The 17,479-nt window shown below is 41.5% G+C and overlaps 1 protein-coding gene across 4 annotated transcripts in view; it reads left to right on the top strand.

Annotated features, from left to right (window-relative positions):
* kif13a (kinesin family member 13A) overlaps positions 1–17,479 on the top strand; it is a 51,433-nt gene that overhangs the window by 6,301 nt on the left and 27,653 nt on the right. For all 4 annotated transcript variants that reach the window (XM_021316399.2, XM_021316400.2, XM_012862647.3 and 1 more), the window contains exons 3-6: positions 12,070–12,082; positions 14,170–14,230; positions 15,209–15,301; positions 16,573–16,753. In XM_021316399.2, the coding sequence (XP_021172074.2) occupies positions 12,070–12,082; positions 14,170–14,230; positions 15,209–15,301; positions 16,573–16,753 (348 nt within the window). The remainder of the gene's footprint in view (positions 1–12,069; positions 12,083–14,169; positions 14,231–15,208; positions 15,302–16,572; positions 16,754–17,479) is intronic.

Genomic DNA, 17,479 nt, shown 5'->3' with positions numbered 1-17,479 from the left:
AAAAATCAAACTTTTGTCTTTTTATCCCACAACCGCAATTGAGAAACGGCTGCAATCTCACATTTTGCGATGATCTGTGAAGGAATGTTTTTATCTGATAATGTCTGTCCCCAAGCTTGTAATTTCCCCCCTAATCTCGTCTTATCACTGGTGATTACAAGAGCTCAATTGTGTTTATCTCCACCAGCCTATGTTATCTTGCGTTCTTTGGTATTGTACTCTGGTTGGTGTGGAGAGGAGCTACAATTAGAGCATCCTCTGGTAGGAGGCTGCCTATTCTGTCCTCCCAGTCTTTTAATTATCCTGAACTAATAGCCCTGTCACACTTTTGGCATATCTGCCTTTTGATTCAGTGTTTAGAAAGAAAGGTGCGATAGCAAAATAACACTCCTGTTTTACATTACTCGCACATTCGAGACCGTGATATAAACAATTTGATCACCAGTTAGGCCAGACTGCTGCAGATTTTTGGGACATGATGCAAAGTTATGCTGCATGAGGACAGCATACCAGATACTTTATGTACACCACACATTTGCTCCCACATTAGCGTATCAACGGAAATGTGACTCATATATTGCTCCAATGACCTAATAATAGCCCGCTGCACTGTCCAGTTGGTTCGCTCACCTCAGCATGCTGGATGCTTGATGCTGAATGTAAAAGTAAAGGCATGACTTACTTCCTGGTTAATTTAGTTTACAAGCATCTGACCACTTGGGGGCATTCATACATCATTGCAATCTTATTTCCAAACAGTCAGCTGATCTTTAACAAGAACAAATATAAAACATGTCAGTGACATTACAGCAGAAATAATGTACCCTGTCCTGACTCAGCAAAACACTGTGAATCGCATCACAACTGACATATACTTCGAAGATGTGACAAGATTTTCTATTTCTTATATTCTCTTTAATTTCCTCCTTTTAATTATTTAATCCACCGACATACAGGAAAATAAACAGTGTAATGGCAGGGGAAGATACTTATTGAAACAGTTTGTTTCTTATAGTTATAATTTCTCCAACTATTTAAAACATAGGTATTTTTTCTTCCACCAGAACTGAACAAAATATATAAAAATATGTCTGGGAATTTCATGAAAGCATTTGGAGAAGTGAAGTATGCGCAAATAAGGATTGTATTACTCTATGGTGTGGATGTTTCGGGTGTGTTCGTTTTGTAGGTGGGCATCATATTTTTAGAGTTTCTAGTCTGATTACAACTAAAACAAACAAAACTAAAGTCTTTCCCCAGTAGCCGGGTGGTCTATATCCAGTATGGTTAGCAAGTATATAAAATCTAGTGAAAGATATATATTTTTATATATATATATATATATATATATATATATATATATATATATATATATATATATATATATATATGAAACAATCTATTACCACCTTTGGTGGGTTGTAGTTCATTAAGCTACAAATATGCATAGTGTCCAACTTCTACTTGTGAACATGTTCTTTTAGTGTTTAAGCGCATACAGTTGAGAGGAATATATTATTCATCTGTCTTGCCAATAATAGTAGTTAGAACTGAAACAAACATTAAATCTCATTGAGTTTTTGACTTGGAATTGGATTGCACTCATATGTCATCCCAGGTCCAAACTATTACTTCCAACACCAACCATACTTGCCATTTTTCCTCACTATTTGAATAAAGCAGTGCTTAGGTTTTGATGGAGAACTTCTGTATAATTCAGAAATGCTACCCTTTTTATTATTCAGTTCAGTTCAGTTTATGTGTGTAGTGACACTTCACAACAAACATTGTCACAACAGATTGCATTAAGTCATTGACTTGCAGCATTCACTCCCTCTGAATGAGCATGTAGTGACAGTGGACAGCCCCTTGCATTGTGTCGTTGACTTTGCATCAATCCTTCATACCAAGCATGCATGTAGTGGCAGTGGAGAGGACAACTCCCCTTTAACAGGAAGTAACCTCCAGCAGAACCATGCTCAGTGTGAGCGGCCAGCTACCACGGCTGACTGAGTGTTAGAGAAGACAGACGCAGAGCATACACACAAAAAGAACACAGAAGCACTGGCCCGAGAATACTTTGTATGTTAAAGAAAATTAAAATGTAAACGGCAATAATAGGTCCTGTAGTGGCCTCATCTAGGAGAGAAACACAGCTAAACAGATAAGAGCACCTGCCTTACAGACTAAAACTGGGAGTTGATTCCACAGAAGAGGAGCCTGATAGCTAAAGGATCTGCCTCCCATTCTACATTTAGAGACTCTAGGAACCACCAGTAGACCTGCAGTCTGAGAGTGAAGTGCGCTGTTAGTAACATATGGGACAATCAGATATCTGCTGTATGGTGGAGATTGACTGTGGCTCAGTGGTAAGAATAGTTATCTTACAATTTAAAAGTTGTAGGTTAAAATCCAGCTTTCACCTGTCAGTTCCCAGGGAAATCTGTCACATGTGCTCTGGGCCAAGTTGAAATGAATGTCTGCATATTAGAGAGTGCAATTTGATGAATGTGACTCTAATACAACGTGCTTTGAGTGATTGGCATGACTAGAAAAGTGCTATATAAGTCCAGTCAGTTTACCATTTGGGTGTTAAGGGCTTTATTTGTGAGAAGGCTCATTTTTATTTCTGTTCTGGATTTAACAGGGAGCCAATGAAGGGAGGCTAAATTAGCATAAATATGACCCCTCTTCTTATTCTTCATCAGAGCTCTTTCTGCAGCATTTCGGATCAGCTGAAGTTTTTGACCTTCCTGATAGTAAAGACGTAGAAGAATCCTGATAGTCCTGATAGTAAAGAATTACAAAAGTCCAACCTTGAAATAACAAATGTATGGACTAGTTTTTCAGTGTCACTCCTGGACAGAGTATTCTACTTTTGGCAATTTCACTGGAGGTGAAATAAATAAATCTTAACAAGTTGTTTAATATGGAATTTAAATGAGATGTCCTGGTCAAAAATAACACCAACTTTCTTTCTTAATGCCAACCAAATTAAGTGATTGACTAAGCAGTTTCAGACTCTGCCTGGTCCAAAGACGACAACTTCTGTCTTGTGTGGATGTCATCCAGATTTTTATGTCTTAAAGACATGCCTGTAGTCTATGTAACTGATTGGATTCATTCAGATTTATTGAAAAATATCGCTGAGTATCATCAGCGTGACAGTGGAAATTTATTCCATGCTCTCTGATAATTTTGGAAGCATATATCTGATAAAGAGAATTGTCCCAAACACTGAACCCTGTGGCTCTCCACAAATAACCCTACAGTTTGAAGCAGATTTATTATTTACTAGAACAAACTGGAATCTGTCAGACAAATTAGATTTAAACCAGCCTAGCACTGTTCCATTGATCAATATAGCATGTTCAAGCCTTACCAAGAGAATATCGTGATCAGCTGTATCGAGTGAAGCACTGAGATCCAACAGGACAAGTACATACACAAGTCCATTACCTGAGGCCATGCGAATATCATTAGTGACTTTTCCCAGAGCTGTTTCACTGTTCTGATGAGTTCTGAAACCTGACTGAATCTCTTCAAACAGGTCATTAGGAAACATTAAGAATACACTGTATTACAAAAAATTTATTTTCCTTCCCAAAAATGCAGTTATAAATGTAGTTAAAATATTACACAGGTGTAAAGCAATTTAGCTGACAAGTATTTAGCTGAAAGAAAATCTGGCATAGCTGGAAGAAAAACATTGAAGCTACTAGGAAGCTTCAAAAAACATTTAAAAAACTTTGGCATCTTACTCAGAGTAATATTTTGGATTGTTTCCGAGTTTGTTCTGTACAAGTAGTTGCAGGCGATCAACTGTCAGTATCGTGATTGCAACAGATGGCAATCACATTTTAGCTGAAATAATCCCATAGGAATTCTTAATTGCTGTACTGGATGACATTTTTGCTCCAGTGATTATTTAAATAGATATCCATAGCTGTTTACCATGAAGACAGGCCTCGTTTGAACAGAGTCTGCAGCAAAATAGCTTGTGTGAAATGTAAATTATATCAGTTAGGCATGCGTAATTAACTTGCAGACTGGGCAGGAAGGGGTGGACAGCTACTACTTTTGACTGCAGCTGAGAAGGGCTGGTGTGTTGTGATAGGCCACCTGTGAGTGATTTGGAAGGAGGAGGGGGGGGGGACAAACAGGTAAGAAGCCTATCATAATTTACAATAGAGTATCTAAGAATCTTCAGTAACACCAGAAAAAGTGACTAGATTTATCACTGTTGCTTTTATCTTAAAAATAGTCAATTAGAGGGACCTGTACTTTTGTTAAATATGGAGACGAAGAGATAGTTGTGACAATGCAGTCAACGCTATTAGATATTTCATTAAAAATGCACAAATAGCATTTAGTGTTTTTTTTTTGTTGTTCATTTGCACAACCATTGCCAGCACAAATGTTAGTGTCAAAGATTTAGAGGTCAGTTACTTTTGTCACCATGTCTTCTAACCCCCATACTAAATGACAATGCTGCCTTGTCCAGTGACTGCCCTCAGGAATGCTCTCTTTGTCTTTCCACACTGCAATGCTTCGTGCCAAGAATCAACCTTTCCACTCAGCGGGATCTTGTTCTCCGAGTCATTTGGCCCTAAAGTATTTTACGTCGGCTAACGTACGCTCCATAAAGCTGTGTGCGGGTTGTTGGTTTTTTTTTTGTGCTCTGAGGAGAGAGCGCTGCAAGCAAAAGCCCCGAAGCAGTTGCACTCACTTTGCACAGTTCACTTGTTTGTTTAGAGGGCGGGATATTGTTTATATCTTGATCCGGAATTGAGAAAAGATGGCGCCCTCCCTCTTTGTTGAGCCTGCACCTCATTAATGTCAGATGTGGCCTGTTCTACTGAAGGCAGCAGCGTATGTAAAAAAAAATAAAAAATCCCCATGCAGACATTGCTTCCATAATGGCTTTCTTGCATGATTCTCTCCGATGAGGCCTTTTTGAAGCTCGCAAGCTGGTATTTAGTTGTCATGAATTTAGTTAGAGTTATAGTCACAATTAAGGGCATGGATGCCATAAAGTTTTTTTTTTTTTTTCGAGCTTTAATTAATGCTTGTCTTAAGTATTTGGGTTGTTTCTTTAATATGTGTAAGTACATAACTGGTGCTCTGTTTTTCTCCCAGTGAGCCAGCTCACTCCGGATTTTGTTATTCTCAGCAGCACCATACCAGATCTATTCAGATAAGTGGCATTCAGCTGGCAGGCAGCGTCACAGGAGGCGTGTCCCTGCAGTAAAGGTGTCAATTCCCTTCCCTTTGGAAGAAGTCGTACCTCCATGAAACATTTTGATGAGCTTCCCTTCTCCCCCGACTTATTTGCTGCGTCTGAGGCTCACCACATTTAAGACGGTCTGAGCACATGTGGTCCGCTTTATTCCTCAGCCCGCTGACCCGACTTGTCACCGCAGTGTCAAGAAATGCCGGAGAGGATTAAATTAGAGCTTTCCTGCATCATATGCCGCGTTGCGAACATTTGTTATGGAAACTTGGAGGCCTCATGCTGAAGGTGGTGTGATTATCATGTGCGCAGCTTGTGGCAGCCGCTTTTTCATTTGGCCTGTTGTTCAAAATACACAATTTGGCTTTCACGTTGGAACCTTGACTCATGAGGCTGGTAGGCTGTGTCTCCTCCATGTTTACCGCCGTTGCTTAGAGACAGCAGAGGCAAGATGCAGGAAAGTCCTGGGGGTTCGTTGCTGACCTGAACAGTGATATCCCCCAAGCCTCTCCAAATATTTGCATAAGAAACTCATTTTAGCTTTTAGAACAGTCCGTGCTCTCCATTGTTCCTAAAAAATGCTGAATTAGACGGGAGCAGCAATAAAAAAGGTTGTGGCTTTGAATGCCTTGCTGCTTATTTTTAATTTGTCGCTTCTTAGATCTTTTGTCCTATTTTTTAAATTAATCGAAACTAAAGGTTCAGACCGTTTTTGTCTAAAATCACATCAACCCACTCTGCAGTTTTAAGTTTGATAAAACTAGATAAGGGTTAAGGACTTATGCTTGATGCTTAAATGAGGGTAATCCTGTAATTCTTTCGTTTTCAGTTTGGTTTAAAGCTACTACCTTTATCAAAGCACGTTTCTTCTTGTTTTTGTAACATGTTAGAGTACTTAAAAAAAGGGTGCAGAATCAGATTAAGTTCTCAAAGATAATTGGAAATCTGTATCACCCAAGCCGTAATTACTTTAAAGTAGCTTTACTTAATGTGGATACATTTTTGATGTAATTAAAGCAGCTTGACATGAAATATAGAAAGTAGAGTTTGAACTGACTTTTTAGTAAAGTGTTGTTCATTATTTTCCCATTTATTTTAACATGTATAAAATATATGAATGCCATTGGGTGGTGCGTTGAGACAACAGCGTGCCCCCCCCCCCCCCGCAACCCCCCTGAGACCCTATATTAAAAAAATATTTTATATAGATGGATGGATGGATTTCATATAGACAATGGATGGATAGATGGATGGATACATCAATAAAAAAAACATGGTTCCCTGTTTTTATTTTATTCTATTTACAACCATAGATGTGTTTTAACTTAGAATTAATTATGAGGCATCAAGATGTTTTAATATTTACACTAGGTGTGGTACATAAGGAAGCTTAAGGACCCTTTCTAGAACAAGTAGCCTCCCATGCGAGAGGCGTAGAAGGAAGCAGTTGCAGAAATTGTTTGTGTGGCGGGATTTACCTCCCTCTGCCTGTTTTTGTCATCAGCCTGCTAACTTCCTTCAGCGCCTCGTTGAAAGCATTTCCAAATGTCCACCACGGAGACGTCTGACTGCGAACACTTGTCCTGTTTACTTTTAATCGCCCATGCTCAAGGAGAAAGGAAGAGTTCTGCATTAGTCTGAACCTTTGTTCGGAACCAGACTAGCTGGTCGTTGGACAGACGCGGCCTCTCCTCTACTGTAACACTGCTTTTGCTGTGTGCGCAGCAGGATGACCTCTGCATCGAGTGGGTGGAAACTCAAGTGTCCTGCTCTGAACATACTGAAAGCTTATTTCGAATGCTAGCTCGAGTGCACAGTCCTGTAGGCCTGCTCTTAAACTCCTGAAGGGCTTCCGCCGCATTGCTTTTTGAGAAGCAATTGTTTCAAAGCTTGTTGGCTTCTGAAATGGGGAATAAGTCATTTGTTAGAGTGAAGGGAGGTTAAAGTAGTGGTGGTGGGGGGTGGGGGGGTGGGGTGCTTCCAGAATAGATCAAGAGGAGGGGCGCAAATATGTGACGGGGAGTGGCGGTAAAATGTCTCATACTGTATATGTGTGAGCACAAGAAAAAGGATTATTGTGCCTCCTAATAGGAGGATGAGGTCATCTGATGAGGCAGAATGAAATATTAAAGATTATGCATGAACAATTTTTATTATGAAAGTAATATTTAAAACCGACATTGAGCCATAGTAATAGTTCCTTTTAAGTCATCCTGCTTGCAGGATGTGTATGGATAGAGGATTAAATCAAATGCTTCACAAAAAAAAAAGAAACTTTAATTTGCCTAATACATCTGTGAGCTCAGCCTGGCGTTGTAAATTTTGTTTTGCATGGATAGACGGCTCAGTAGTTGGATGATACAGTAGATTAATCTGGTTTGTTGCCTGCTGGGCTTGAAGAGTGCAGTTTTCTGTGGCATAATAACCCAGTGGCCTTAATCCAACTCTGTTACCACAGGGGTGGTGGTGGGGGGGGGGGGGTTCCTCTACTGCAGTTCCACTCTTTATACAAATGCTGATGAAAAAAGATTACTTTTCCTGCGTAATGTGTAATGAAAAACACATTAGTTTCACAACAGTTTATTAATTACATAAAAATAGTAAATAAACCTTAATATATGCATACATTTCTAAGACAAATGGCTAAAAATTAAAAAAATATTGGTAAAATAGAAATAAATGGATTAAAAAGCTGCATTATAATGAATAAAATCTAATAAATTGATTAAAATAATTCTTAATCCCATAATAAAAACCTGAAAACTTATTTATTAGTTGCCTTTTTAAACTGTTTAAACAGAATTAGAAAGATGAGTCTTCAAAATCCGGATAATTTTGAGCCATCCTGGTGTCCTCAGGGAGCCTGTTCCAGATCAGCATACATAAGTCATAATTAATTATTACTAATTATTTTGAGAGATGTTTCTCCCCCTACTAACTTTATATAAAGCACATCTGCCTTAGCCTCAGGTAACTGAAGGCATCAGATCTGCCGGAGCGTTCCCTGGGGACCACACGGCGGGTCCCACGATGGGACCACCAGCTTCAGCCGTGCTCTGGTAGAGCTGAAGCAGCCGTGGAATGCATCTGCCTCCAGGGAGGTACAAATCTGATGCTATCTGGCACTTCTGGGCCATACATGCACATTTATACAACCAAAACTGTGTCTTTAATACGCTCTCAGGACCTAATGTGACATGCGAGCAGATTATTTGGCCAGTGGTGTACTGTAGTCTCACTGACTGATAATCAGATCTGTCGTTAAATAAAAGGAATGTAGAAACCATTAAATTAAAGTTAGAAATATGCAGCACAATGCTTTTGTCTTTCAAGTAACATGAAGTCAAGGTCTCCACCTGTTATATGTATATTTGAAGTGTTATTTTATATACAAGTGAAAAATATCTGTGAATCCAAATTCAAGGGGGAGGAACTCTGACAAAGAGGACGGTACTGTAGCTTAGATGGATTCTGAGGAGCACACTGGTTTTTGAGGGGATAAGGGAGATTATTTCTAAAGCAGAGCGGGAGAACTGGAGCCTAATGTGCTTTTACTTTTCTGGAGGGTGGGAGGTTTTTCATGTTTTTGTAACGGAAAGGCGGTTCAGACGTACGCATGAGTTTTAGAAGTTTTTCTTCTGGTATGAAACGAGAATGCTTCAGGAAGTAATAGCTTTTTAACATCTTAAATAAATCCTGTTCCTCCCATTGTCGTGTGGCGCATTCCAGACATACCAGAGCCTGAGACATTAACTGTACATACAATAGATTCAACAATGAGCCGGAGGCGCCATACTGCAGGAGCAGCACCGTGGCAGCTTCTTTTCTGCAGCAGATTCATGCAGAGCCGTTCTTTATAATGTTATACACATGAGTTTTTACTCCATTTTTTATTTTTTTGTTTTCCAGAGTTTATTTGATTTATAACATTTTAAATCATGAGCATTAATGGAACCTTTGGTTTTAACTGATAATTGTATGGTTTGAGGCCTGGACCGTCGCCTGGCCAAAGGAAATCCGACTGTAGCCCTGAGCCCCGAGCTTTCTGCTGCTTAGCTACAGTATCGGCTGATTCTCCTCCTGAACATTGTCTGTGTCTCTACAGAAAGCACTTATTAGACCTAGTCTCAGACTTTGTCAGTCGCTAGTTTATGTATTTGAGATAATAAAAAAGATAGGTATAAGCAACAATCTGTGCTGTCCACAGCATTAGGGCTGAGCAAAAGCAAAGTCAGCAGAGCATAAATTTGCATTTTACTAAGGTGTCAAAAAATGCATAAAATCACTAGAAATAGAAGACATAATTTATTTATAACATGGTAAAGACGTTCAGTACAGTTAGATTTCTACTTTTCCTACTGTAACAAAGTGCCCATAGATTTAGTGTTGTTGTTCCTCCATTTGAAATCATGAGGAGAACTTTTATTTACAGATTTCTTTTCTTAAAATTACTGTTTTTACTTGAGTACGTGTTATTTAACTGGTTATCCAGCTTGCTACAAATTGTCATTAACAAGGTAATATTTTTCCATCTCTGCCGCTGCAAATAATGTTAATTGTATTACACTGGGAGGCATCATATATAATTATTTTCAGTTGTTGTTCAGGATGTCCCAAAATTTTTTTTTGTTTTTTTGTCCCTGATACCAAGCCAAGTCATTTAGAATTACACTACAAAAAGGGAACAAAAGTAAGTAAAATTTTCTTGAAATCATTGTATTTTGCCTTGATTTGAGCAGGTAAATAAGACCATTTGCCAATAGAATAAGATTTTTGCACTTAAAATAGGAACAATTCACCTCCATCGTCTTATTTCAAGTGCAGGAAATCTAATTATCTTATTTTAGAGATGAATTGTTCCAATTTAAGTGAAAAAATCTTATTCCATTGGCAAATGGTGTTATTTAGCTGCTCAAATCAAGGAAAAAATACAATGATTTCAAGAAAATTTCACTTACTTTTAGTTCCCTTTTTTGCAGTATAGGCCTTTGTCAACACAAATCATCACTTGTTGGTCAAACAGTAAAACGTTGACGTTTATAAGTGGGTTTTTTCTACGGCTGCTCAAATGCTTTAATGTCCGTCTTATGACTTTGGTCTCCACTTAACTACCCACGCACCGGAGGATGAAGCAGACATTATAGATCTTCCACTGTTCAGCTCAAATACATTGACTAAAACTCTCAGAGTTGATGAAACTTGGACTCTGAATCATATATGGCTGGGGTGTCCTGATACCAGTTTTTTCCAGACCGAATACGAGTACGAGTACTTCAGCTTAGATACTAGCCGGTTCCAAGTACCGATACTGAGTACTTAATAAATCTATACTTATAGATCACAAATAACAATATCATTGACCGATGAAAACAACTGACCATCAAAGGCGAGGAATTTGGTTAGAGCTTCAATTATCTTCCTTCCTTCTTTTTCTTTTGAAGGGTCAGCAAACAACCTCCTGGTAATATAGCACCACCACCTGGTATAGTGTGGTGTCTAGCCTTTGAGTTGCAGCGTAGCCCAGGAGGAAAATTGGTGTCGGTTCAGAGTATTGGGTTGCTTTTACATGTTCATGTACGAGTACGAGTACTTGACGTTGGACACCACTAATATATGGCAATAAGACTCCTTGCATGTGCATGGACATTAGAAATCCAAGAGCCCAAGGTTCAACAATCTCATCTATGATTTGGATACCCTTGCACCCCCCCTCCTTCTGCTCTCCATTAATACTTTTGGCTTTGATGAGAACGATTTGCATGACAATAATAGCTTTTAATAGAAAATATTCCTTTTTATGGTGGGTATGAGGATCATCCCGAGGCGCTCTCTACTCAGGAACTCAGCTCAGTCTTTGGTTGAGACTCTCTGGTTTGGTGTGGCGGGCGAACCTCATGCCTCTCTGCCCCAAGAGAGTTTTTCGAGAAGGATGTCCTCACTGGCAGAATAACAAGGGCGGAGGCGTATTTTAGCACGTCATTGTGCACGACATGGCAGCATGGCTGCATTTCCTCTCATACAGCAGAGGTCGAGGAACTGCTTAGATCCAGCTCTTCTATCTTCGCTTCAACCTTCTGTGTGACAGACGGACTCAAAATCACGATAGTGGAAAAATGATGAACATGGTCTTCAAAGGTTTTATCGACTAAGGATCGCCAAAGTGTGGCTTGCATATTTATTCAGCCTCTTTTAGCTGATTGGCAGCATCATGTTGTGGGGGGTGCTTCTCTTCAGCAGGACGATTGAAGCAGGGCAGTCCCGAACACATCCAAATGCGCACCGCACTTTTCAGATTTTTATTTCTAAAAAGCATTTTGAAATTAATCACAAGAAACACTCATTAAAGGTTGTAGTTGCAACATGGCAACATGTGGAAAAAGTCTTTTTTTAGTTCAGAGGACAACCTTACAAAACATAAGGAGTGGGTTTTCAGCTCTCTTTCCTTGACGCCGGCTGCTGGTGATAATAAGTGCAGCTTCCCCAGGCTGGCCTCCGTGTTAAGTCCACACGAATAAGAGCTATTTATTCAACAGAGTCAGTGGGACATTGAATCTTAAATCTCTTCCCTTCCTCACGCTCCGCCGGCCCAATTATGAACCTAATCACAGCAGCACCTTCCAACAGGATTCGGCATGTGCTCACTGTGTGGGAGAGAGGAAAAACAAGTGAATAAAGATGTCACATGAGAGGAAATCAACTATTCTTTTTATCATGGAGGAAGATGAGATTTACTAGTTCTGTGTTAATTCTAACCCTTTTATTCCTCTCTGTTTCTTTTTTTTTCTGCTCTCTCTCTGGCCCCTTGTATGTGATGGACCGACCTTCGGCTTCAACAGGAAACAGACTAAGGTGTGTATGCTTTATCACTTTATTTGACAGACGTCCACAGCGGCAGATAAACAACCGCCAGGACTAACATACACCCGACGAGGAAGACTTTGTTTCCCCTGCACAGGTTGATTCTTCGTCTTAACGGACGTGATTGAGTCTGCACTTTTTCGGCCCGTCGGCGGGTCAGCAGGAGCCAGATAGATGTCCGTGTGAATGTGTCAGCCCTCTGAGATCTCCCGAAAAAAAACCCCACAAAGGCTCCACAATGAGAGAGGGATGAGCGCGGAGGGGCTGTGTGTGCGCACATTCAATGCCGCATTGTTGCAGCGCACCCCCACTTCCCCCCCTGACAACATGCTGGTGACTAGCTCAGAGATGTTTCACACACCAGGGACAGGCTTTGTGCTGTGTACGCTCAGCCGACCCCCCCCCCCCCCCCCCCCCCTCCCTCCCTCCCCGACTGGACCATGGGCCTGCACAGTCTCTGGGGCATGCGAACCTGAGCTGCCCTGTAATAACCCTCCACTCAGCCGAGCACGTGGCCGTCTGCTTAATTATGACACCCGATTTATTCGCCCTGCGTTCCTCGGTGCAAATCGCAGACAACTGGTTTCCGTGACTAAAAAGGAGGCTTTGTCCTCCCCCTTGCTTTATCATCATTCGTACTGCTGATTAATAATAATTGTCCAATCAAGAGAAATCTGCTGTGCAATCGCACCCGCGGGGCTGGATGGGCACAGAACAGAGGGCACCGAAGCCCCAGTTTCTAAGCCAGCCCTAATTGAGGACGATGGCACTTTTGTTCCTTTGAATGGCGCCCACTCACTTGTCTGAAGTCACGGGGGGAAGTCTTGCTTTCAGTGCGTCCAGTGATCTCAGAGCTTCCCATGCTGACTGTGCAGCCGAGGCTTCCCCTGGCCATTAGCCCTTTTTTTGTGATTAAGAGGGAGTTCGATTGTTTTGTGGTATTTGTTGGAGGGGGGTGAGTTGGGGGGTGTCAGAGCTACAGCAGCAGACTGAGAATCAGGGAGAAGACTTTTTTTTTGCGGGTCTTGAAAAATGAATAAACATCCCCAGATGTACAAATGTATACAAAAAAAAAAACAGGTGAGAAAATGACTGAATGAAATGGAAACTTTTTAAATAGCGTCCTTTGGCAAAGGCCAACTGAAAAGGTTGTGAATTGTGGCTGCAACACAAAAAAAAAAAAAATCAGAAACAGCACATTTAGCATCTGCTCTGCACAAATAATTTGGCCTTTAATCTCCTGCCATTGCTCAGAGGAAATGTGTGCAGGATGAAAACATATTGATGCACCAGAGTGCGAGACTTTTTCTCTGGACGGGGCTCTGATTGGTTATCGGCAGATCAACTTCTGAACTTTTTTCCTCTTCATTGAATGCATCAAAACTGACCGCCACCATTTTTTGGTTTATACTCACAAATCAACCACTTTTCTGTAATTTGCTGGATTTTGAGTCTCGTAAAAATCCTACAGAGGTTTACGACACATAGTTTGATGTTTGGTGCAAAATCAATCGAAGACGAGTCTCACCAAGGCTGTTTATGGCGTAGTTAAATGACGATATGCCGCATGCGAAGCAACAGGGGCTGTTCTGTCTGAGATGGCCTTCTCTCTGTGCCTTCTTCAACCCAGTGCTCCTGCAGGTGCCCGGAGGACACTGGGCCTTTTTTTTTGTTGCCAAAGCCTGTGCTGTGAGACCTGGGCCTGAGAGCCAAGAGCCGGCCGGCAGCACCGGCAACAGCTACGGCCCGGTTTCCTTGGAGATGAGGGTGACTGTGTGCTGGGATCCTTTCCTCTGTGGCGCACATACTGATTTATGAATTCATTGCACAGCAACAGACACAACCCTCGGCTGCTCAACGCAGACAGTCACGGTCCGATCCCGATGAATGTCGCCTCAGACAAAGGCTCTCGGTTTCATCTTGCTCGCTCAGACAAGCCCCGTCCCGCTGTTTGACTGTACTAAGCTGTACAATAATCCCGCGCCTGTGCACACAGTTTTTTTGTTTGCGGCGAACGTGCTCGGACAGGTGTGAGAACGCATGTTTACGTTGTCTGTCTCCCATCTCCTCCTCCACAGGTGTTTGCTTTCGACCACTGTTTCTGGTCCATGGATGAATCCAACGTGCCCAAATATGCCGGTGAGTCACCGATCCTGCACTCACCCAAAGAGCCCAGATAATGGGGTGGGCTCTGCGTGAAGAGCCTTGAGTTGCCGCTGTAGAGGCAGAGAATTTCCAGCCTTGATGGGTTCGGACAAATGGGATCATTTTCATTTTGGATGCATGCATTAAGAATAAGCCGGAGCTTTGTTGTCTTCCTATTATTTTACCTATGTTCTCATTTAGTAGTCTTATACCCCTAATTGCTGTTAATGAAGCTTCCCACTGCAAAAACGGAACTAAAAATAAATAAAAAGTTCTTGAAATGAGTGCGTTTGTCTTTGATTTGAGCAGGTAAATAAGATGATTTGCCAATGGAATAAGATTTATGCACTTAAAATAGGAACAACTCATCTCCATCATCTTATTTCAAGTGCAGGATGTCTAATTATCTTATTTTAGGGGTCAAAATACTCATCCCATTGGCAGATAATCTTATTTACCTGCTCAAATCAAAGACAAACGCACTCATTTCAAGAACTTTTTATTTATTTTTAGTTCTGTTTTTGCAGTGCCCCAGAAACCATTCATCTCTCCAATTGGTGCTATAATAAAACTACAGCATAAAACCTTAATAATGTGCCTTTCTGATATAAATTGTAATAATCACTCTGCATGTTTTAGTTGGTCACATTTCTGTCATTGTAAGACAGAAATATAAAGCTGGCAGTCTGCTCAGCGAAAGGCCGCCTCGAGGAGCCGAGCCAAGGCTTTATTTAGCTCATTAAACAGCTGTCCCATTCAGCAGGGCCGTGGCAGCAAGCAACAAGAAAGATTTCTCAGCACAGCTTTGCATTTTCCACACGACCAGACAGGAACCCAGCAGACCCTTATCCTTTAGTCTGGGGACCTCGTCAATGCACATCTCTGTACTGGTTGTACAGACGAGTGGGACAACCTGGTAATAGTGGATAGTGTTTTCCCAATCTCCATGGTGACTGAATCTTTCTCTGAAAGGTCAAGAGGTGGTGTTCAAGTGCCTTGGAGAGGGAATACTTGAAAATGCATTCCAGGGATACAACGCCTGCATATTTGCCTATGGACAAACAGGTAATAAGGAAAAGAAATCTGTGGAGAGCCTGTTTTGCATGCTGGATTGTTGGACTGGGCTTTTGGTTTGCACGTCACAAACTGTCCTTTAATGCCTCAGTTGCAGGCAGGTTTATGTCTTTGGTGTGTCTCATCAGCCTCAGAATTTACTTTTGGTAAAAAAAAAGGTGCAATAATTAGTTATAATTAATTAATAATTAGCTCACTTAATGCCTCCCATGCAGGCAGTTAGGAAATATAACAGTGGTAGAAGAAGTGCTTCTACTTCAGCAACCACAGCAGGTTTCTGGGTAATTATTTAGCTCCATTTCCATCCTTCCATCCGTCCATCCACACATCTGCCCATCCATCCATTCATCCATCCATTCATTTACCTATCCATCCATCCATATTTGATCTGTTCATCCATCCATCCATCCAACCATTCATTTACCCATCCTTCCATCCATCCATCCATCCATCCATCCATCTATCCATCCATCAATCCATCCATTCATTTACCCATCCATCCATCCATCCATCCATCCATTCATTCATTCACCCATCCATCCATTCATTTACCCATCCATCCATCCATATTTGATCTGTTCATCCATCCTTTTACTGGTCCATCAATCCACCCACCCATCCACCCATCCATCCACCCATCCATCCATCCATCCATCCATCCATCCATTCATTTACCCATCCATCCATCCATCCATCCATCTATATTTGATCTGTCCATCCATCCTTTTACTGGTCCATCCGTCCGTCCGTCCATCCATCCATCCTTTCATTGGTCCATCCATCCAACCATCCTTTCACTGGTCCATCCATCCACCCATCCATCCATCCATCCATCCATCTATATTTGATCTGTCCATTCATCCTTTCACTGGTCCATCCGTCCATCCATATTTGATCTGTTCATCCATCCATCCTTTCATCCATCCATCCATCCATCCATCCATCCATCCATCCATCCATCCATCCATCCATCCATCCATCCATCCATCCATTCATTTACCCATCCATCCATCCTGTGGTGTTTACAGGTTCCATGTTTAAATCCTGATCACTGTTGAAACATCTGCCTTAAAATCATGTTATTTATGTTTCTGTATTTATTCTGTAAATATTTTTTTTTAAATATTTGTGAACTTTTGAGGAATTTTGAATCTGGAAAAGTCTGACATTTTTACCTGAACTTTGCTGTCTAACTCTTTTCTTTTTTTTTTTCTTTTTTTTTTTTTTTTTTTTGCAATTGTGTGACGCTGCTGTGAACCCAGGTTCAGGGAAGTCCTTTTCTATGATGGGAAACGGAGAGCAGCCTGGTTTAATCCCTCGACTCTGCTGCTCTCTGTTCGAGAGGGTCCACAAAGAGGAGAACGAGGCCCACACTTTTAAGGTGGAGGTGTCCTACATGGAGATCTACAACGAGAAGGTCCGAGACCTGCTGGATCCCAAAGGGTGAGCCTGGTCTTGTGAGTTAACGGATCTTTACGTTTTGGGCTGCTTTTCATCTGGCTGGAGAGATACAGCTGCTTACCAGAACTGTGGGGCCGATTCTCTCCAGCTCGCAGCACATCACCGTCCCTCGGTTCCCACGTGGTACCGGTGTCACTTTTGGGTCTGCTAGTCTGAATGGTGGGACGCTGACAGAATAATGGGTGCAGGAAGCTGACCCAGTCATTTCCTGCTGAACAGCAGCTAAGCGTCGTCCTCTGACACTACTGCATTCTTTGCCTCTGTGGTCTGATGTGGGTTGGCAGACAGAGTGAGCTCTGAATGGGCACGCTTTAGGGACATCTGATCGTGAAGCCCGGGGCATAAAAGATATCAGGGTAACCCTGTGGGCTAAAAGCCAAGCAGGAGCAGCAGTGCGCTGCTCTCTGTGTTGCAGATATCTGAATATGCAGCTCGGTTCAGGTTTAAAACAGCTTCCTGGACCGTGGATCCCTGTCTGGACGGGCAGACTTTACCTGCGGTTCGGACGTAGGATACTAGATATCTTTGCGTAGGTTAGCAAAGACGACACACAGATCAAAGTTGGAATGGGATCAATGGTGATATTATCACACGATGAGACATGAGCGGGTTATCTGTATTGAGGATTTTCACAATTTTAAAACGTTTCCATCGTACCATTTCTATGGTTTTAAGTCCCTTCAATGAGAAGCCAGTAATGGTCTGACT

This window comes from Fundulus heteroclitus, chromosome 3 (assembly GCF_011125445.2).
Source record: "Fundulus heteroclitus isolate FHET01 chromosome 3, MU-UCD_Fhet_4.1, whole genome shotgun sequence".
NCBI lineage: Eukaryota > Metazoa > Chordata > Actinopteri > Cyprinodontiformes > Fundulidae > Fundulus > Fundulus heteroclitus.
Note: the sequence above shows the minus strand (reverse complement) of the source record. Positions and strands in the feature narration are given on the sequence as shown.